The sequence below is a fragment of the Dendrobates tinctorius genome, unplaced genomic scaffold (assembly GCF_039654945.1).
Source record: "Dendrobates tinctorius isolate UK_male_01 unplaced genomic scaffold, ASM3965494v1 ptg000022l, whole genome shotgun sequence".
Taxonomy (NCBI): domain Eukaryota; kingdom Metazoa; phylum Chordata; class Amphibia; order Anura; family Dendrobatidae; genus Dendrobates; species Dendrobates tinctorius.
In genome coordinates, this window is record NW_027361690.1 from 91301476 (window position 1) to 91324368 (window position 22893).

Below are 22893 nucleotides of genomic sequence, written 5' to 3' on the forward strand. Positions count from 1 at the left end.
GCTGCACCCTGAAGGGCTGTAGCCAATATGTTTTAATGTTCAGTAGCCACCCCAAGTGTTCCAGAGAGGACATTATCCTCTTTACCTGAGCAATGATCTGCTGACTGCCCACAATAAAAAAAATCGTCCAGGTAGGGAATAATCAGGACGTTGGTTTCACACAGGTGGGCCATTACCTCGGCAACTACCATTGTAAAAACGTGAGGGGCCACGGCAAGACCAAAGGGGAGAGCCCTAAATTGGAAATGCTTAACCAAGTCCCCTTTGATTACCGCCACCCTGAGGAAACGCTGATGATCTGCGTGAATAGGCACGTGATAATATGCATCTTCTAGGTCCCATACCGCCATAAAAGTTTTTAACCCCTTCACTCTGGACTCGACAGGAGAGGCAAGAGTGTCGACTGTCGCCTGATAAGTTGGTTCATCTGCAGCGCCAAGTAATGAAAGCATCAAACAATCCCACTATGTCCCTTAGGAAGGCTATGTTTCTGTTGGGGTCGCTAACCTCCTGCATCCCAGTGTTCCAGTGGGCGCAGTTTCATACAAGAATCTTACAGTGGGACGTATTTAATTATAGAGCCCTTAGGGGGTACCTGCAGGGACTAGTGACCTTGTTCCCTTCTTCTATACGTTCTTTGAGGTGGTGGTTAGACCAGGATAACCTGTCCAGGGGGGTTCCAAGGGAAAATCGCATAACTCAAGTGATCACCACAGACGCTAGCCCTACAGGTTGGGGGAACATATGGGGGAGGTCGTAGTCCAAGGACTATGAGGACAACAGTTAGTTCTTCTAACCTAAAGGAGCTGACGGCAGTGGAGCTGGCGGTAAAGAGGCTCCTTATATCCCTACAGGGTCATCATGTCAGGATCCTCTCTGATAATCAGGTTGCTATGGCCTACATAAACCACCAAGGTGGAACCCAGTCCAGACCCCTAATGGAAGGGGCAGAGTGGCTATTCCAAGTAGCAGAGGAACATTTTCTGTCTGACGGCTCTGCACATAAGAGGAAAGGACAATGCCAGGGCAGACTTTTTAAGCCGTAACCTAAGGCTGGGAGAATGGACCTTGAAAAGTGCCATCTTCGACCAGATTGTGTGGATGTGGGGTAGCCAGACATAGACCTCTTCACCACCAGAAGGAATAGACAAGTGAGGCGGTTCTGTACTCTCAACCCTAGAGAAAAAACACTGGTGGTAGATGCCTTCTTAATAAAGTGGGACTTCAACCTGAGTTATGCCTTCCCCCTTAGCCCTTTTTACCTCTAGTGGTGAGGAAGATCAGGGAGGACAGAGCAAGGATTATCGTGATTGCAGGAGGGCGTGGTTCTCGTGGCTAAAGACCATATCTGTCTTCAGTTCATGAGTACTACCAGTGCTTTCGGGTCTCCTCTCCCAGGGACCAGTCTAGTGTCCACGAGTGTCAGGGCTTCACCTGATGGCGTGGAATTTGAGAGGTCGTTCCTGAGGGTTAAAGGATTTTCCCCCAATCTAATAACCACTCTCCTAAAGAATAGGAAAGTAGTCACAACCAAGATCTACGCCAGAACCTTGAAGAAATTTCTAACTACCTCAGAATTTAGAGTCAGGGAAATTTTGGAGTTCCTTCAAAAAGGTTTCAAAATGGGTCTTTCCACAAGTACCTTAAGGGTGAGAGTGCACACGATGCGGATTACACTGCGGATTTGCAGGTAAATCCGCTGGTAAAATGACCTGTATTATTAGCTACACTTTACCAGATTTTGTTTTTTTTTTAATTGTGATCAGGTGCTCTGTCCTGCTTTGCAGCGTGCTATCTATCCTATTAGCCTTTAAAAGTGACACTACTTTATAATTCCTTTTCATGTGAACTAATTGCCATGGCTCTCTTGTATTTGAATGTATATACCAGGGGTGTATATATATGTACACACTGCACTATACCCTTTTATAGTCTATATGCACCCTGCTCTATACTATCCGTAATATAAATGCATTCATGTCTCCCTATCCATCCACCCCATTACAGCTGAACATGATTAATCCGTGACGGGCAGCTGTGAATAATCTTTATTGCCAGTGCTGGTGTTCTGGTGCTGTTACGTCTAATCCTTGTATTGGTGGCTTTTTTGCAGCAGTCTCCAGGACAGGACATTATACTGAGGCTGTGTGACGCTAGGGTGCAATGGGAGGGGTGTAAGCAGATCTATAGGGTATGCTTACTGATGACTTGTAGCCTACAAATGGTATGATGGGAAGTGTAGTCAGAAGATTCTGAAAAGGAAGTGATGTCTGTGATATTAGAGGCTCAGGACATGAAGCCAAAAGGCATAAAAGCTGAAACTTGCTGAAAAGGTATATTGGGATGTTTAGGGGAGTTATTCTTAAATATTTATGGCAAAAAAACAGACAGGGTAGTGGACAAGCTCTGTAATGTAACATATGGGTTAAAGTAGGGATATTAAAATCAAATACTTAGACAAAGTCGCGAGCCAGTCGTTTTATATTTATTAAAAAAAAGTCTATCATTGAAGTTTTTTCCTTATCAACTATAACCGTGAACTTTTTCATATGGAAACAAACTGAGAGGGGTTGTTCCACGAACAAAGTACACTTCAATTAATAGATCTTATAATAAAATATTGGAATCATATGTTAAGTAAGAGCAGTAAAAAGCATTGGCCTATTTTAGATCTGTAGTAACAAAGAATAAAAATAAACTTTAATGCAGATAACAAAGTATGATGCAGACAAAAGTGCCCCCAAACACAGTATGATACCCCCACAGTGAATTGCTCCACAGTACCTTCCACACGCACGGTATGTGGACGCTGTTCTATCCCTCCAACAAAGAATGGTTACCGCATATCAGTATGATTCTCCAGCTTTAATCCCCACACAGCCCTCCAGTATAATGGCCACAAAAAGTGCTCCATACAGCATAATGGGCCCCACACAGTGCTCCATACAGTATAATGGGCCCCACACAGTGCTCCATACAGTATAATGGGCCCCACACAGTGCTCCATACAGTATAATGGGCCCCACACAGTGCTCCATACAGTATAATGGGCCCCACACAGTGCTCCATACAGTATAATGGGCCCCACACAGTGCTCCATACAGTAGAACGGGCCCCACACAGTGCTTCATACAGTAGAACGGGCCCGACACAGTGCTCTGTACGGGCCCCACCTTTAAGAAAAAAAAATGAAAACCCTTTTTCAGTTCCCCCGTTGCCCAGTCTCTTCGTGGTGTTTTGTTATCCTCTGCACATCTCAGTACAGCGTCGTAATGATGTTATCGTGTCCGAAGCACTGAGATGTCAAACACACAGGGGGAATTACACTGTCGCTCCTTCCTTTTATGACTTGCTTTCAACTGTATCTGCTTCTAGGATGGCTGGTGGGTGACCCGCCCTGTGTCGTGGGCCACATTTACTATGAGTGTGTGCTGTTAGCATCTCCTGTGTTACCAGCGATATGTAAATATCTAAGCTCACTCACATTTACATAGTCCTGTACAGATTTGCTGGGCACATTCCCCTGTGCCCTAACCTTGTCTTTCCCTAAACTGAACATCAGGACTACGTCCCCACATGTGTTTTGCTATGTGCTCGGCTCCGGGTGTAAGTGAGGGCACCGCGATCTCGGCACCTTGTGTTGGAGTCTAGTGCTTGACAGCTTGGATAGCAAAAGTCTTTAGGCAGGATTTACATCCTAAATGTTTCTCTATTCCCTTCCCTCAGGTCCTGTTTGAAATACTATAAAGAGAACCCCTGGAATGAGCAGCACGTGTTCCGGCTCCCGATCCGACCGAGCGTCATCAGCAGCTTCTACCAGAAGTAAGTGGAGATGTTGTCAGGAATACCACCTGTGAGTTATAACCCAGCACCCCCTGTACAGAAGGAGCCGCCCATCAAAACCTCTCCATAAATGACATGGCTTACCATTTATGTGAATGACTCCATAGAATAACCTTTACTGTGTGCTAATAGGAATGCCGTGCTGTTGTCACATTAGATTTAATAGATCAGAAGATTTTGTACAAGGACAGATTGTGGTGAAAATGCAAATATTTGTATTTCAAGGTTACTTGAAAAATAGGATTGTTAATATTTGTGGTGTAACATGGGTTATTTTATTTAATTTTTTTTTACGGCTCATCAGACATTGGTGGCAAATCACTAGGATATGCCATCAACTGCCAATAGAGGTGGGCAGCAGTATTGGGGATAGCCTTCCATGTGGCCACCTGAAATAGGTTGTCAACAATGCCTTCAGAAAAGGAAGTGGCACTGTGGTGTTCCAGTGACTGGTTGTAGTCATGTTGATCAGACATGGTGATATCACACAATTGTCTTCATCGAACTGACATTTTTGGGATTTTTTTTTTTTACTTGTGTCTATTTGAGAGTAGCAATAATTCTTGCAATCGGGTCTCATTAAAAATGTCGCAACACGTTGTTTGTCCAGACTTTTTCCCTCAACATTTAGGCTCGGCTGTGAAGAGCTCTGGTAAACAAACTAACAAATGATTTACAAACTTGTCTGTCAGACAGACCTGGCAGGCTGACTGATGGATTCTCAGTTAACTCATTTTTCTGCCAGCATTAGTGCAACACAGAGTAAAAGTTTTACCACACTCTCCATCTATAGCCTAAAACCCAATTGCAAAAATCATATTATTCCCAACCATATGCATTTAAGTAAAAAAAAAACAAACTTCCTTCCAAAGTTTGATTATCCTTTTTACCAGTTCAGCACCGTCCCATTTTCTCCCTTCCTCACTAGACCGATCTCTTTTTAGTTTGTTTTTTTTTTTTTTTTTTCTTAAATACATGTTATTTTAGACTGTGAGCCGTCGCGGGCAGAGTCCCCTCTCCGTATGTACTTGTGTGTCCCTTGTCTTACACATGTTTACTGTACTTGTCTATATTTCCCCTTTTCACATGTAAAGCGCCATGGAATAAATGGCGCTATATAAATGCATAATAATAATTTTAATAACTAAAAGAAAAACGTCTGATCCCTATATTCAAAAAACCTTGGCCTCTTTTCTACACAATATTCAAAGCTTATTTATTTCATTTTTATATGAAATTTTTCCCAAATATCAGGGAAGTGTAATGAAAAATAGGAAATGCTTGTGGGTCCCCCCGCGGGCTTCACCCAGGGCAGTGGGGTTACTCGGTACCGGGCTCGTGTCGAGGCGGGAATGTGTCACAGCAGCGGTGACCCGGTCCGTGGCCCTGGGCGCCCGATCTCAATGGCGGTGATGTTAATGGTGGTAAAGTTTATATGAAGAGTTTGTGACGCCACCCGTGGTGTTTGGCAAGTAAGGTGGTAAGCCAACGCTGCATGCAGATCCGCTGGGACTGATGGTGTGGTGCAGCAGAGATGGTATAGCTCCCCACAGGTGGAGCTGTAGTCCCAGGGCAGTGTAGGTGCAATGGATGAGGAGAGACACAGAATGGTATGGAGGCTGGTACCCAGGTTTAGTGGTGCTGGAATAACTGAATGACACCCGAGTATGCGGTTCCAAAGCTTTACTCACTGTTTGCAGTTCACTCAACTGCCTGCCTCAGCACTTTGTTCTCCAGGTCAGGGCTCCAGCCAACCTCCAGGCAGGATAGGATTCTCCGTTCCATACTCCGCCAACATGTACCTTACTGAACGACTCCTCCAAAGCGCCTTTAGGTGCGAAGCACTTCAGTACTTAGTTACCCTGGAATGCCTCTCTCTAGGTGTTCCTAGTCTTTACTTGTATGACAGACAGCTGTAGCCTGCTTCGGGGACTCTACTCTGTGTCCCGGCTCTCTATCCGTTTTGCTGTTGTGTCCCAAGTCTATGATGGGAGCAAGGCGTTAGCGGCTCACTACTCCTCCGGTGTCTGTTGCCGGACATAAAGATCCAATCAACCTCGGGGACCGGGCCCCGGCCTTTGCGTTCTCTGGACTGGAAGGGTTCTCTCTTTCTCAACCTGCTTCCCACCGTCCTTCTATTCTCCTTCGTTCCGATCTGTTCTCTCTCTCTCTTATGGAAGGTTAGGTTATCAATCTTATCAGTCTCTTTTTCTGGTCTTTCTTGTGCCAGCAGCCCAGATCACTGGGACCTGCTGCAGCACGTCCCTCAGACACCCATCTTCTCTCCTCTCTCTCCTCTAACCAACTAACCCCTAACTCTCACTCTTCCCACTCTTTTATATCTAACTCCACCCGCCTCCCCAGCACCTCTCGTGTTACGAAGCCAGGGACCACAAAAGGCACCCTATGACCTTTCCAGCATAAAGCATGGATGGGTCCCTGCTGAACTATCCTGTGTGTGGGGTGCAGGTGTGGAGCGTGGTCAGGAGTTCCCACCTTACCTGGATGGTGGGGCACTACACCTTAGGAGAAGGTGCAGTACCTCTGTGGCGACTGAAGCATCAGGGGTACCACACTTGTCTATATTTCTAATGATTTTATGAGCACATTGGACAACTAAACATTTTAAATTGCCCTCTCTTTTCCATAGAAAATTTTTTTTATATATTGGACTTTTTTTTCAGTGATTTGGACTCGCAGTCTTGGAATGTGTGTTTACGGGTTTGTTTGTTTTTTTTTTTTGTTTTTATTTTTTTTAAGTTTGTCACAAACTGTGCCTCTCATCGGGTGTTAAAAGACCTTTCGAGAAGTATTTTGACATACCGTATTTTTCGCTTTATAAGACGCTCCGGATTATAAGACGCACCCCAAATTTTGAGGAGAAAAATAGGAAAAAAACTTTATTTTTAATAAAATGGTGGTGCATCTTATAATCCATGCGTCTTATTGCTTTCCAGGGGTGGTGATGGAGGAGGCCGGAGTGGAACATTGCTGCTGGGATGAGGGGGTGTTTTGATGTGCAGCATGCCGCTGCCGGTGTCTGTTACTGCCGCCGCCCTCTGTCCCCTGATGCTTGCCACCACCGCCACGCTCTGTCCCCCGGTGCCTGCTTGCCACCACCTCCGCACTCTGTCCCCCGGTGCCTGCTTGCCACCACCGCCGCACTCTGTCCCCCAGTGCTTGCCACCACCGCCACGTTGTCCCCCGGTGCCTGCTTGCCACCACCGCCGCGCTCTCCCCCGGTTCTTACCGCCACCACCGCGCTCTGTCCCCCCGGTGTTTGCCGCCATCGCCGCGCTCTGTCCCGTTCTAAGGGTACTTGCCGCGGCACTCTGTGCCCTGATGCTGCCGCTGCGCTGTCCGCCACCGCCGCGCTCCTGTCCCCCGGTGGTTTCTTCCGTCCCGCCGCCGCGCTCTGTCCCGTTCAGCGTGGGGGGGTCTCTGTCGCTCCATGCCTGCTTTCTTCCTGGAAAATGGCCGCCGCGCATGCGCAGACGGACATCTCGGCACTGAAATCTCTGTATATCCTCTTTGTAAGACGCACCCCCTTTTTCCCCTCAATTTTGGGGAAAAAAAGTGCGTCTTACAAAGCGGAAAATACGGTATTCCTTTTATTGCTGACTTCCTTGTGCCTGGGACTGATATATTAGCCCCATTTGTGGGGGAAATTCAGCCTTTTGCTTACATAGCAGAGTGACCTGGGTCTTTTAGGACCCCACAGCTCCTTCTCCCTCCCTACACCCAGTGATCACATGGTAGCTGGGTCTGGAGGAGAGATGCTTGTTCAGCTCTGTGGATACAGCAGCTAGGGAGACAGAGGTGGTAATAAACCGTCTCTGCCTTCTCTGTGGGAAGTCCAGCTTTGTCTGATAGCCGGCTCCTGCAACTACATGATCATATGAAAGCAACTTAATTTGCATTGACATCTTAGAATATCCGTGCAGAGTAAATAAAGTGCGGGGGACCCCTCAGCTTCTAAAGTTTTTGGGTGGTCTGGAAGCAGTTAGGGTCCCTCAGAACATGCTAGTGTTTAACTATGACTAAAGGAATGGTTTGCTTCTTTTTTTTTTTTTTTTTTCCAAAAACCTTTTGCCGATGGAGCAGATTCTTTTTACGAATTCTGGACAACCCCTTTGAAGCCTGCCGCTAATCAAAAGTGAATGTGTCCTTCATCAAAGCTGCACCGCAGCCTTGAAGTTTTTTTTGTTCTCCAGACAACTTCTGCCTTCTATTTCTGCAACAGGAGGTAGTCGCTTGGCACATACCAAATTATCATCCATATTGGCTCTTATGGACCGGCCCTTTCCTGCCTGTTTGCGCCGGACTGTCAAAAGGAAGAGTCTGCACCTTTCCTTGTATACAGATGATTGATTGACGCTTTGCATATAACATATGTATCGTGATCTATGATTATAAGTCCAATGCCAGGAGATGTTACTGTAGATCACTTTGTTAAATCCAATGTCTTCCTACAGCTCTCACCCACAGACCTGGAGAGTGGAGATCCTCAGTGGACATGGGCAGAAGGAAGTTAAAACTATGTGGCAGCTAAGTGCCAGACCTCCTGTAGACCACGTGTCATTTGATGTTCCAGGTACTGATCCCAATCTGTGGTATAATCTGTATTTTACCTTTTGTTCACGTTCGTACATGGTAGAGATGAGCGCTCAGCAGCAGAAGTTCAGCAACTGAAATGCGTTTCACTTACTCAGTAACGGACGTACTTAGTGGGCAGAGCTAGCGCGCAATTTGTACGGCCCCCGAAGGATGGTATTAATATCCAAATGGCCCTTGGCAAAAAGAAGATTCCCCACCCCTGATCTAGTGCAAAGGTCATTGTGAAAGGAAGGGGAGTAGAGTCAGCTGTGGCATAGCATATTTTGATTGGTGGATCCTGTGTAATCAGCTGTGTATAAAGGTGTAACCTGTCATTGTAATACTGGCAGTGATCATAATGAGCCTGCTGAAATATTTCTGAAAGGATAGGAAGTGTGAAACTAAAGAAGGCCCTGTGGCCAGAGTAAAACTTGCAATATTAACTTTTTTTATATACACAGATGGGGAAAAAGTATTCATATTTTTTTAAAATGTGTGGAAAACAAAAAACCTTAATAAAACAATAGGTAATTTTCTGATAGGTTAGGTTTTCTTTGGAGAACCTGTCAGCGTGATTTTGTAATGTAAAGACATGGCTGTAAATGGCGCTGTAAGGATAAGTTCACACATGACTTTTTTGCTGCGATTTTTTTTCCCCCCATGGTTTTTTTATGCTAATTTTCAGCTGCTTTTTCCATTACCAGCAAAGCCTATGAGATTTCAGAAATCTCATACACACACAGGCTTTTTGTGTGAACAGGATTTTGTGCTTTGCTGCGTTTTTTGGACATAGAGCATGTCACTTCTTTCAGCATTTTTGCTGCGTTTTTTCAGTGTTTTTCACCCATTGACTTGAATGGGTGTTGAAAAAATGCACCAAAAATGCAGGAGTCATTATTTGCAGCGTTTTTGCTGCAGAAAAGTCATGAACATTAGCATGGACAAAGAGACAAAAAAAAAAACGCACCAAAAACTCATCAAAAACCGCACCTAAACATGCGTTTTTTGCCGCAGCCTCTTTCCTGCCAAGAAGATCTGGTTTTGCTGCAGAAAAAAAAGCAGCAAAAAAGTCCTATGTGAACTTACCCTAACACTATACAGCCCCCTGTCTGCCTTCAGTCTTTGAATGACGGGTCACTGCTGACTTTTGAAATAGAGGAGGCATGTCACTAAAAAAAGCTGTAACCCGTCACTGAAAGGCCAGAGGCAGGCAAAGGGGCCGGTGAATCGTAGATCGCAGGTGAGGACCCTGTGCAGGGCCGGCTCCAGGTTTTTGAGGGCCCCGGGCGAAAGAGTCTGTGGGCTCCCCCCTTTAACACATACCACGATTCATGCTGTGTGACATCCGTGGTGCCGGCCAAAAACGGACTTGTCTCTGTGTGGATTACACGAACCCGCATGTGATCCACACGGACACTCGCTCTGTGGCAAAACACGTTCATGTGAAGGAGGCTATTGATTAGTAGTGTACGTATGAAAGAAAGAACAGAGAGGGGACAGAAAGAGAGAAAGAAAGGAAGAACAGAGAAAGAAAGATTAGAGGGAGAGGGGAAAGAAAGAACAGAGAAAAAAAAGAGAACAAAGAAAGAGTGGACAGAAAAAAAAACAGCGAGAAAGAAAGAGGGGAAAAAAGAACAGAAAGAGAAAGAAAGAGGGGAAATAAAGAACGGAGAAAGAAAGTGGACAGAAAAAAAACAGGAAGAGAGAGAGAAAGGAGGGGAAAGAAAGAACAGAGGTAGAGAGAAAAAGGGGAAAGAACAGAGAGAGAGGATTGAAAGAACAGAGAGAGAAAGAAAGAGGATTGAAGGAACAGAGACAGGAAGAAAGAGAGAAATTAAGAACAGAGAGAGAAAGAAACAGAGAGAGAAATATTCTATAAAGATACCATAGCAGCCCGGCTCCCATTGTAGTGCCCACCTGAGCCTCCTGGTCCAGGACATATCATGATCCGCTCAAATGGCCGGCATCCCCGATTCCAAGGCGATCCCGCTGTCAGAGGAGTAAACGGTGATGGATCTGAAGTATTCCCTGAAGTGCCTCCATGGTTCCGTCACAATCTCCTCCCGAAATTACCTTATTTCCGGTCAGCTTACAGCACGTCACTTCCGGTAGAACGTCACGTGCGAGTTTTAAAGTGCTCCTTGCGGCTCCGCCGTGTACTCCTATGTCCACAGGAAAAGTAAGCTCCTGTCTGGGGGCAGTCTCTCTCTCAAAATCGGAACTGTCTCGCTGGATCCGGGACGGTTGGGAGGTACGAATGCTCCCCACCATACACCTCGTACACGCACGGCTCCGCTTTGTATGCCTCGTACACACGCAGCTCCGCTCCGTACACATTGTACACATGCGGCTTCACTCCGTACAACCCGTACACACCTGGCTCTTCTCCGCTCCATTAACACACGGCTCAGCTCCGCGCACCTCGTACCCACACGGCTCGGCTCCGCGCACCTCGTACCCACACGGCTCGGCTCCGCGCACCTCGTACCCACACGGCTCGGCTCCGCGCACCTCGTACCCACACGGCTCGGCTCCGCGCACCTCGTACCGAAACTTCCCCTCACCAGCATCATGACAACCAGCACAGCAGAGTCCTGCAGATACAGAGGCCTCTGATCATGTGACTCCTGACTCCTCCCCTCCTGTGACCTCATCACAGGTCCTGTGCCACACAAGAGAACAACCGAAGCGATGACTCATTGCTGGCTGTGATGAGGGGCTGCGTGGGTCCCTCAGGGAGGGCGAGAATGGGGTCGGTACATGGGGGGCGTGGCGGCGATGGTTGGGAGCTATGTATGGTATCCCAGACAACGTGAGTGGGGCCCCCTCCCGTCTCGCCAGGGCCCCGGCACTTGCCCGGGTGCTGACGCCGGCCCTGACCCCGTGTACAGTCCGGTCCCTGTGCACCGAAATCTAATTAGCAGGAAACTTCAAATACTAATTAAAGAACTGCAAAGCGGATTTCTTCACCAAATGTATCAATGTAATTAGTATAGTGCCATTACAACCATGTCTTTACTATACAAAATCATGCTGACAGGTTATTTTTAAGTACATACTTTTCTAAACAATGAAAAACCAAAACCTAGAAGAAGAAAAAAAACATTAAATGGAAGCATACTTGGGACTACAGAACAGAAGGACTTTGGTATTCTGCTTACAAGTAAGCTGAGCAGCCGTACTCTGTGTCAAGCAGCAGCCGCAAAAGCAAACAAGATTTTAGGATGTATAAAAAGAGAGATAAAATCCTGTGATCCCAACGTATTATTACCCCTTTATAAATCACTGGTAAGGCTACTTATAGAATATGGGATCCAGTTTTGGGCTCCACATTTTAAAAAGAATGTTCAGAAGTTAGAATCAGATCAAAGGCGGCAACCAGATTATTGCAAGGGATGGAAGGCCTCTCATATGATGAAAGGGTCATGAATTAACCTCTTCGCGACCGCCCACAGTAGATAAACGTTGGCGCTTGCTGGGCTTTGTGCAGCGCCGACGTTTATCTACTGTCGGCGGTTTTGTGCCCCCCGGGACCCCCTCATACCTTATAACGCGGGGATCCCGGTGCACAATGCATGCTGGGACCCCCGACGTCATCGAGACCTGTTTGGTTCAGGTCCTGATGACGTCGCGTCACAGCAGCCAATGAGAGAGCTCGCTGGGAAAGCTGCTTGTTTCCCGGTGATCTCCCTCATTATAACGCGACTTCTCCTCTGAGCTCATGCTGACAGATGAGCAGAGGTGAAGCAGCGTTACTGTGTGACTAGATCGCTGCCTGGCACAGCTGATCGCTGCCTGGCACAGCTGTGCCAGGCAGCGATCTTGTCACACAGTAACGCTGCTTCACCTCTGCTCATCTGTCAGTGTGAGATCATAGGAGAAGTGGCGTTACTATGTGCCGGGCAGCGATCTTGTCATATAGTAATGCTGCTTCTCCTCTGATCATCTGCCAGTGTGAGATCAGAGGAGAAGTGGCGTTACTATGAGTCAAAAATACAAAAAATAAAAACCACAAAAATATAAAAAAAAAAAGTAAAGAAAAAAAAAAAGCAGGTAGGCAGGCTAGGGTTAGGGCTAGGGTTAGGGGGGTGTGTTGGGGTTAGGGTTGGAATTCGAATTGGGGTTTCCACTGTTTAGGTACATCAGGGGCTCTGTAAATGCAACATGACGCCTGCAGACCATTCCATCAAAGTCTGCATTCCAGAACGTCACTACTTCCCTTCCGAGCCCCACCGTGTGCCCAAACAGTGGTCCCCCCCCCACATGTGGGGTACCAGCGTACTCAGGACAAATTGGACAACAACTCTTAGGGTCCAATTTCTCCTGTTACCCTTGTGAAAATAAAAATTGGGAGCTAAAATCATTTTTGTGGAAAAAAAAAATGATTTTTTTATTTTCACGGCTCTACATTATACACTTTAGTGAAACACTTGGGGGTTCAAAGTGCTCATCACACATCTAGATAAGTTCCTTGGGGGGGTCTAGTTTCCAAAAAGGGGTCACTTGTGGAGGATTTCCACTGTTTAGGCACATCAGGGGCTCTGCAAACGCGACATGACACCCGCAGACCATTCCATCAATGTCTGCATTCCAAAACATCACTACTTCCCTTCCGATCCCCACCGTGTGCCCAAACAGTAGTTTTCTTCCACATATGGGGTACCAGTGTACTCAGGACAAATTGGACAACAACTTTTGGGGTCCAATTTCTCCTGTTACCCTTGTGAAAATAAAAAATTGGGGGCTAAAAGATCATGTTTGTGGAAAAAATGATTTTTTTATTTTCATGGCTCTACGTTATAAACTTCTGTGAAGCACTTGGGGGTTCAAAGTGCTCACAACACATCTAGATAAGTTCTTTAAGGGGTCTAGTTTCCAAAATGGGGTCACTTGTGGGGGTTTCCACTGTTTAGGCACATTAGGGGCTCTCCAAATGCGACATGGCGTCCTCTCTCAATTCCAGCCAATTCTGCATTGAAAAAGTCAAACGGCACTCCTTCCTTTCTGAGCTCTGCCGTGTTCTCAAACAGTGGTTTAGCCCCACATACGGGGTATCGGCGTATTTGGGAGAAATTGCACAAAAAATTTTGTGGTTCATTTTCTGTTTTTACACTTGTGAAAATAAAAAAAATGGTTCTGAAGTAAAATGTTTGTGAAAAAAAGTTAAATGTTTATTTTTTCCTTCCACATTCCATTCATTCATGTGAAGCACCTGAAGGGTTAATAAACTTCTTGAATGTGGTTTTGAGTACATTGAGAGGTGCAGTTTTTAGAATGGTGTCACTTTTGGGTATTTTCTGTCATATTGACCCCCCAAACTCACTTCAAATGTGAGGTGGTCCCTAAAAAAAAATGGTGTTGTAAATTTTGTTGTAAAAATGAGAAATCGCTGGTCAACTTTTAACCCTTATAACTTCCTAAAAAAAAAAAAATTGTTTCCAAAATTGTGCAGATGTAAAGTAGACATGTGGGAAATGTTATTTATTAACTATTTTGTGCGATATCACACTCTGATTTAAGGGCATAAAAATTAAAAGTTTGAAAATTGGAAATTTTTCAAAATTTTTGCCAAATTTCGATTTTTTTTTTTTTTTTTTTTTTTTTTTCCATATAAGCGCAGTTCATATCTAAGAAATTTTACCACTATCCTGAAGTACAATATGTCACGAGAAAACAGTCTCAGAATCAGCAGGATCCGTTGAAGCGTTCTAGAGTTATGGCCTCATAAAGTGACACTGGTCAGAATTGAAAAAATTGGCCTGGTCACGAAGGCAAAAACAGGCTCAGGCACGAAAGGGTTAAATAACCTGACATTTGATGCTGTGCCACCACACCATTACTGGAAGGTTTGGAGCAGCAGAACTATGGACAATATAAAACTGACATTAATGTATTGCACATTTTTGAGATTTAAATCTTATGGCATATTTAGGAACCAATGTTCATCTGTATCATCTGTTTGGTCTACATACAGAGTCAATTTACTTTGACGTACTCTTTCATGCCTGTATATACATGGTAATGCTTATTGCCTTGAACTTGATTTCTTATGGAGTTGATGTAATGCCGTATTATTGTTGTGTTCCTAGATGTCCAGAATGACATGACAATGAGCGTAGAAAGTGAAGACATTCTTTATTACCAGTCACAGATCAGCTGCAGTCAAGTGCACTTCTTGTGAAAATGACCAGTCAGGTAATACCACGCAAATCACATTGCGATATCACTTCGTAAATGGTGTCTTCTATCCTCTGTTATTTGGTTACTTCTTTTGTCCAACTTGGACTTCATTCACACAACCATCTTTCTCATTCATTCATGACCCCGTTTTTGTTTTCAGATTGGCGCTTCGTACATTAGTCTTGAGGGGCGTGCCAGAATAAGATGTGCTGTATTCACATAGAGGCGCATGCTACTTAATGGATTAGGCGCATCTCATCAGGGGCGTGCGCCTCGCCAGCAATGTTATTTTACTATAGTCAGGGATGCCACCACTTTTGATTAATTTTGACGGGCAGGCATTTCCATGCCCTGTTCTGTCCCTCGCTAGTCATGCCCACTGTTGCAGAACTGGCTAAAAGTGAAGTGAAACCGCCAAAACTTCCACACTTTTTTCAACTTTGGTGGGACCATCTAGGCTTTTTCATGAGCTTGCCAACTTTAATATGTATGGGGAACTTATCAGACCTTTGCCAAATATATTTGAATCCATTGACTGATGTTTTTATTGAAGGTCATATCACTTTGCTTTCATATTGTCCTGTATTGGCTCTGTTCTGTATGTGATATACTGTTGTGTTTTTGCCATATGGGAACTTAAAGGGAAACTGTCATGTCTGATATCGCTAAGGTTAATCTGCAGATTAATAGCGCTATGGAGGTGCCCTGCTGGGGTAAATACGGCACCTGGGAGTAAATTAACTTTATTTCCCCAGTAGTGACTGACAGCCGACTGAGCAGTGCATCAGTGCAGAGCGAGCTGTCAGTCAGTCTCAAGGTATGCTTACAGCTGCCGTTCTCAGTGCTGTGACCGGTGACTGTAATTTCTTCAGGCATGACTGAGTCAGGAGAAATGGGGTTAATTTTTTGTCCTAGGTGCTGCACTTTCAGTATACTGCCAGGCACCTCTATAATGCTGTTAACCTCCAAATTAACCCTATATTTGCACGTTAATTGTGTTATCGGACCACACAGGTTCCCTTTAAATATACATTTCCCTTTAACTATACATTTGCACTAAGGCAAAATCACTTGCCCAACCACTCTTTATTTTATTTTTATTGTTATTTTTATTCTTAGAAAAGAGAAACCTTATAGTTGTAAAGAATGACATGTCATCATTCATTTTACTGTAAATTTATTAACACATCTTGCAAAAAATAAACTCTTTCCACATTGTATCTACTACACCAGCAGCGTTGTCCATAGTCCACATCCAACGGCTTGTCATCAGTCTACAACATCATGAAGATCAGTCCAGTGAATTGCACACATTCAGCATTGCTATCCCTGTGCCCCAAAGTTTTGATGTAAATCTTTTTGGCAACGTTCTGGACTGTGGAAGAGCGCTGCACCTTGGCATATACTCATATATTAGTTTTGTAATCTGATTCCTTTCCAAATTGATAAGTTCAATAAACTATAGGAAAAACCCATTACAATCTAAAAGTCACTGCCCATCAAGTGTACATACTCAGTCCTCTTCTGTGAATGCCACGTAGAAGCTCCATTTCTCACAGCATGCCTTTTCTCCAGTAGAGAACCAGATGAAGAGGTCTTAAGTCCTTGTTCTGGGCGGCGTTGACAGCACTCATCAGATTGTGATTTTCTGTGTACCATGTTCTTTGTTCTAGTTCTTTCTGCGCAGGAGGATCATCAAGAGCACAGCGCTGATAAGAATGCACAGAGTACAGACCGTGGGCACCACAATCTCCGTCACCATCTCCATGTGGCTGGTCAGTGGGTCTAGGATGAGAGAGTTCCATCAAAGTATTGGATGGTCTAGCCCTGCAAGCTTTCCTCGCTGTATCATACTTCATCAGATATTCCTGACTGCTAAGTGATTCACATTTAAAGCATCCTAATACATGCCTTTCACTCCAGTAATAACATTATTTAGCATGATAGGAAGTGAAGGCATCCTGGGTCAAGATGGTGATAGACACAGAATATTTACTGACAATCAGGATGGACAATCTATCACTCTTTAACATGTCTGTACCGTGTGTGAACCTACGTGGTAATGCTAAGGAAAGCTCCAGTGTCTCATATCTCATGGGAAGGCTATAGAAGAGAATATCACTAGGTTACATTCAAACAGGTCTAACAAGCTATTTTCCACCAAGATCTCTTGTATGTACAAAAGATGAGTTTTCACTTAGGACATATACACCATATGGGTTTTTGAAAGCACATCTTACCATAAATTAGCCGCAGTAAATTTGCAGCCGCATTCCTCTGTTCCTCTGATTTTTCAAGAAGAAAAGAGACAAAAGTGGAGTGAGCATGGAAAGCCGATGACATAAAATCCTGGACAATCCCAAGTTGTTACAGCTCCTTGACCCGAGGCTTGGGGTGCTGTGAGTTTGCACAGATGTTCCTAAATCTTAACCATCTACATACAGGGATATTCTGTAATGGATGGGCATCCTTAGCACAGGTAACCAGTACAATGCAGAAATTTCTAAATCTAAGCTTCAATGTGCTATAACTCCTTCCATACCGCACCACCATTTTAACTTTTCTCTGTAGTAGCAGCATGGTCCACAGTTCTCTGCGACATTGTAGAATTATACGGTATTGCGGCATCCTTCTTGAATGAACATTCCTTGAATATGTCTAATATTTTTGCAATGGACTCAATAATGTTGGTATTAATGTCAATGATCCCATAGAGTGGTAATGCCGAGTCTTGGCTCTCTGTTTGTCTTAAAGTGAATCTGTAAGACGGATTTCACACCCCAAACTATTTCTATACACACAGCTCTTTCAAAGACTAGTCCAGCAATACCTTCACATGGCCATTTTTTGGCTCCAGTACTGAGAAATTGGTGTTTGAATTAATATTCAAATGAGGCTGAAGGACTATGGTAGATCTGTAGCCTTTCACTCCAGCTCTATCCCTGCCCAGCGCCGCTTGACTGACAGTTAATTTGCCTGAAGTCACCAAGCATAGGGTCTGTCAGACCAGAGGAGGCTTCACTAGGGAATTGTGCCGGAGTGACAAAGATGCTTCAGAGCTACCTTAGTTCTTAAGCCTTATTTGCATATTAGTTCAAACACTGATTTCTCAGTTAACAGAGGACCGGTGTTGACCATGGAAAGGTATTGCTGGACTTGTCTTTGAAAGAGCTACATGCAGACATAAATGGTTTTGGGGGGTGTAATCCTGCAGACAGATTCACTTTAATCTTCTACAGCAGCACATAGAGGCTTATGAAAGGGTTTGTCTCATATGGATATGGAGTAATGTTCCAAACTGCACATAGGAGTCTTACAATAGGATCAGTGAGCACCCAGTCAAGGAATATTTGTCTTGCAAAATTTTATTTTTGAGCAGACACAAACACAATTTTATGTATAAATTACCCCAACTTCATATCAACCTTTGAAGAGCATCCCTCAGAAATGGATCTTGTGGTTTGGAAAAGCTGAATTGTTATGTATGTAAATATGTATCAATGGTTTGTCCAGTTCTACTTATGACATTTTTCTTTCTAGATGAAATGTTCATATTTTTACATATTTGATTCCAGTGTCAGATTTGCAATATTAATATTAATAAAGAACAAAACATGAAGTCTAAAGGATGTGATTAATATTAGTAATATTCAATTCATACACTACAGAGGTCAAACAGTATTTTAAATGTAGACATCGAGGGTTTGTTCTTTGCCTCTTTAGACTTTTCCATCATTTATCAGGCATAAGATACCCACACATACTGCCAAATCCCCTTCTTCCCAAAGTCTTATTACGGCCCAAGAAATTGAAGTATTGAGTGCTTTCTACTGTTTTTGAACTGGCATGAAAAAAAAAAAAAAACACTGTAGACTCATGCTGATGAGATGAGTCAACTAGCTTGGTGGGTTCAGCTGTCAATCTAATATCTATAGTGATACCCAGCCTGATCCCTATGCATGTTGGATTGGTAGCAGTCTGACTTTCGGCACCCCAGCACTTCTTTCTTGTTGTTCTGTACATTGTCCACCATTCGAGTGATTAGGACAATGTTGCAAAACCCAAAACAGCCGCTACTAAATGCACAGAGCAATATAAACAATGAAGAAACCACGGAGCTCATGCCCCTCTACCTGTTTACACCGAGAGATCGATATAAGTACTAACTGTTCGACTGGATACCAACCTGATATTAATACCAAACATAGAGTCCAACAAAGCAGAGAAGTTCACGTAAGACTCAATGTTTATTCCATTATGATTTACACAAGATATCGAATCATACCGGAGATGTTGGCCATGAATAAGGCATAACCTGCTGAAACATGCTGGTCAGCCTCATGGAATCATCTCTGCATTGCTGGACGGTTTCTAAGTTTGATGTTGAGAAGTCTGGGTCCAGGCAGGTGTCTATGCAAGCTAATTTTTGGTGCATGTTCAATCTGATATTTATGGCCTATCCTAAGAGAAGAATAGACCATCAATTTAGGATTTGCTATGAAAGTCTAATAGGATGTGGGTCGCACCTCTTGGGCCCTGCACCCGTGCGCAATGGCTGTGATAGATACAGTATGTAGGCGGCTTTCTGCCTTCTCTGCTATGATAGCTTTATAAACAGCCCAGTGGGGCATTCGGGACCCCTTTAGTTTTAGTAGACCTAGTGCAAAGGAGAAATGTGAAAATACTAGTGCTCACCAGGGTTGCAAAAATAGAACTTTTTATTCCTCCATCCACATGAAAAAGCAATATTTCAACATTTTATTGTCTCAGCTTGACAAAGTCCATAAAAGTCAAAATTTTGCACTTTTTCATGGGGCTGGAGGAATAAAAAATTCTACTTTGCTGATCTTGTTGCTCTGAGTGCAATAGTCATTTTTCTGTTTTCTATAGCACAGAGAAGGTCCCCAATTTGAGATTGTATTTTAGGTTTCCCCTCACAGTATAGATTAGTGGCACTGCACACTTGTATACACAGCTCATATCTATTTACCTTCCGCTAGGAGTTGGTTGGTAGTAGAACACGTCTCTGTAGAGATTCGATGCCAGTTTTCCACCTGAGAAAATTAAAGTTTAGTATGCTTAAAGAACAGTATGGTAACCCATACTTATTCAGCTTATACCAAAAGGCTAGTCTTTGCATAAGCTGAGTTTATGGAGGTTTATAAATATGTAGTAAATGTATATCTTGGAATACTCCTGACGTATACATCCAGTGTGTACAAAAATAACATTCAGGCCTACTTCACATGTCAGTGTCTCCAGTACTTGTGGTGACCGTTTTCACACCTACTGGAGATACTTAAACACACAGACCCATTCAAATGAATGGGTTTGATATATGCAAGAAAAGGAGACATACTATACACCAGGGATCACCAAACAATACAATTAGTATAAAAAAAAATTCTTTATTCAAGTAGTCTTAGAGCCCCGTCACACAAAGCGACTAACCAGTGATCCCAACAACGATATGAATGTGTCAGGGTCGCTGGTGAGTCGCTACATGATCGCTGGTGAGCTGTCAAACAGACAGCTTCACCAGCAATCGGCACCAGCGACGCCGAGCGGGCACGTCGCTGTGTGCCTTGGTTACCAGCGCGCTGATGCAGGGAACTGGTAACTAAGGTACACATCGAGTTTCTAAGGGTCGCTAGCCTAGAATCCTGCATCAGCGCGCTGGTAACTAAGCATCATTGATAACTAAGGTACACATCGGGTTTCTAGGCGCCGGGCGGTGCCTAGAAACCTGACGTTTACCTTGGTTACCAGCTCCTGCTCGCTGGTTGTTGCTCTCCCGCCTGTCACACGCAGCGATGCGTGCTGGCCAGCGGGAGAGCAATGACCCCAAAAAAGACCAGACATTTCCCCAGCGATACCTGGCAGGGGGGCCGGTTGCTGATCGCTGTCACACACAGCGATCTCGCTGGTGAGATCGCTGTTGCATCACAAAACTTGTGACTCAGCAGCGATCTCGCTAGCGAGATCGCTGTGTGTGACGGGGCCCTTAGAAAAACCACACACACCAACAAATAATTAAAAACAATTAAAACAGGACAAAAAAAAGCCCCCATGAGATGTTATACACCCCCTGAACACAATCCGGTCAATCCCATATTGAACCTATACATAGTAGGTTAGACAATGAATGGTGAGGAAACACAATGAGAAGGATACTTATACATGCATAGGAAAAAACTAAACCATTTAAATAACAAAGTATCACAATATGAGGGTAGATCCTCCAAATTCCTAGGGAGGAGAAATTCCTCCAATAGCAGACTTTACATAGAAAACTGAAAAATGGCTAACAAGGCAGCAGTGCTGATTCTGACACCATGATGTGGTAACCAGCCACTAGGTGGCTACTAGAATCCTGCATACAAGTCAATACATGAAGTATTTTGTGATAGATTGGGACACATTGGAGAGGATGATTATAAGTGTATGAACCAATACTAAAAGGTTAATGGCAGCAGTATCACAATAGATAAGGAAAAAAAAAACAAGAACAGAGGGAGGAATGATTCCAATAACCCGCTTAACAGGAAAATAAATTGCAGTAGCAGGATAAAGGTTCACATACTAATACATTAATAAGAAAAATGGCCACTAGGTGGCTACCATAGATCCAAAACAGAATGGGTCTGCTTACATGTTGGTCTATTTACCTCGACCGTGTGTCAATGGGCAAAACACACTGACATGTCCATTTTTTTTTTTTATCAGCAGCACGGAACGCAAAGTATCTCGCACATGAATGACATCTGTGTGTCATCAGTATGCCATGTACCAGCCCCTGGGAAAAAGCGGTACAGTTTGTGCTGTTCCCATGTGCCTGGTGCTGAAGACAGCTCTGATCACTGTCGCCAGGTCTCCTTGAGATCAGCACAACCGGGCGACAATGATAGGAGTTGTATTCAGCACCCATTGTGTATATTATGTGTAAAATTTATTTTTTATTTTTTTTTTTAAATATCATGGGCTCCTCGTGAAACTTTAATAACCAGCAGATGGAAAGCCCACGCCTTGGGGCTGATGTTAGTAATCTGGGTATGGAGCTAAAGTCCCAAAAGGTTCCCAAGCTGTTAATAACAGCTCACAGTTGTTTGCTAAGCCTTTACTGGTTAGTTTACAGGGGGACCCCAGAAAAAAAATAACATAGGGTCCACCTATAAATTCTAACCAGCAAAGGCTAAACAGCTGTGGCCTGATATTAAAAACCTGGGAAGGGGCCAGGGATATTGCCCCCTCCCAGGCTAACAACATCAGCCCTCAGCTGCCCCAGAAATGGTGCATCCATAAGATGCACCAAATCTGGCGCTTAGCCTCGCTGTTCCCATTTGCCCTGGTGCGGTGGCAAGTGGGGTAATAGGGCTGGGGTTCATGTCAGCTGTTTTATGGCTCTTTGACCTTTCCCGCACTGCAGTACTTTGCTTGTCAGAACAGAGAAGTACACCTACGTGGGTGCGCAATGCCAGGGAGACACTGTGGATGACAGGGACGCGTCATTCACACGAAGTAAGGAGGACTGCATCTCAAGAAAAAGGGAGACACCGGACCAAGACCAGCGACAACCCTCAGACAGGATCCCTCCACCGGTGAGTATAATAAAAGGAATGTTTCTTATCTTGCAGGTCAGGGTTGTGGGCAGATATACAGCATTTTAGAATGCTGTATATCAGGCCTGAAAGTTGGTGGTCTTATATCGATGAAACCTGGTGACAGGTTTGCTTTAAAATACTCAAAACTATCTGCTCCCTCCATATAACACAGGAGATGCTCTCACAAATCACTGGATTATCTGCACACTCTATTCCACTCCTAGCTGCTAGTGATATCTCCTCACCCCAATTCACCTTGTCTGCAGCACACAGGTTCGCGTCTTATCTTAAAATTCATTGCACCTTTTCTGGCTCATTTAACTTTGCCTTCCGGTCAGTGTCACCAAGACTTGTATCTAATAGTTGGATACTACCTCCGTTGCCTTTTTCTTGTATGGTGAGCTACACTTTTCTCACACTCAAAGACCTGAGAACAGACCATGTGGAGATGTTGGCCTTTTTCTTTCTTCACAATGTGTTTTTAGGTCATCCCCACACAGTACCATCATTTCCATGCCTCTCTTTTGAGGTCCACGCAGTCAAACTCTTCCATCCCTTCTCCTTGTGGGTTGCAGTTGTGGACTGTCCTCCAGGTCAACCCCACCAGCTCTTGAATCACCTGCAACCAGGCTTCCCCCACTTTCCCTACAGTGATATTTCCACCCTAATCATA

At 44.3% G+C, this 22893-nt stretch overlaps 2 protein-coding genes across 4 annotated transcripts in view; one reads left to right on the forward strand and one right to left on the reverse strand.

The window, feature by feature from the left end:
- Positions 1-18245, forward strand: part of ZWILCH (zwilch kinetochore protein) — an 87792-nt gene extending 69547 nt beyond the window's left edge. The window contains exons 16-19 of the mRNA XM_073568900.1: positions 3727-3822; positions 8319-8437; positions 14529-14634; positions 16293-18245. Of these exons, the coding sequence (XP_073425001.1) occupies positions 3727-3822; positions 8319-8437; positions 14529-14620 (307 nt within the window). The 3' untranslated portion in view covers positions 14621-14634; positions 16293-18245. The remainder of the gene's footprint in view (positions 1-3726; positions 3823-8318; positions 8438-14528; positions 14635-16292) is intronic.
- The window catches only part of LCTL (lactase like), a 55854-nt gene continuing 48770 nt past the window's right edge, over positions 15810-22893 (reverse strand). For 2 of the 3 annotated variants that reach the window (XM_073568903.1, XM_073568902.1), the window contains one exon: positions 15810-16404. In XM_073568903.1, the coding sequence (XP_073425004.1) occupies positions 16289-16404 (116 nt within the window). In that variant the 3' untranslated portion in view covers positions 15810-16288. Of the gene's footprint in view, positions 16405-19609; positions 19674-22893 lie in introns of all 3 variants that reach the window. The other variant, XM_073568901.1, reaches the window with a different exon arrangement.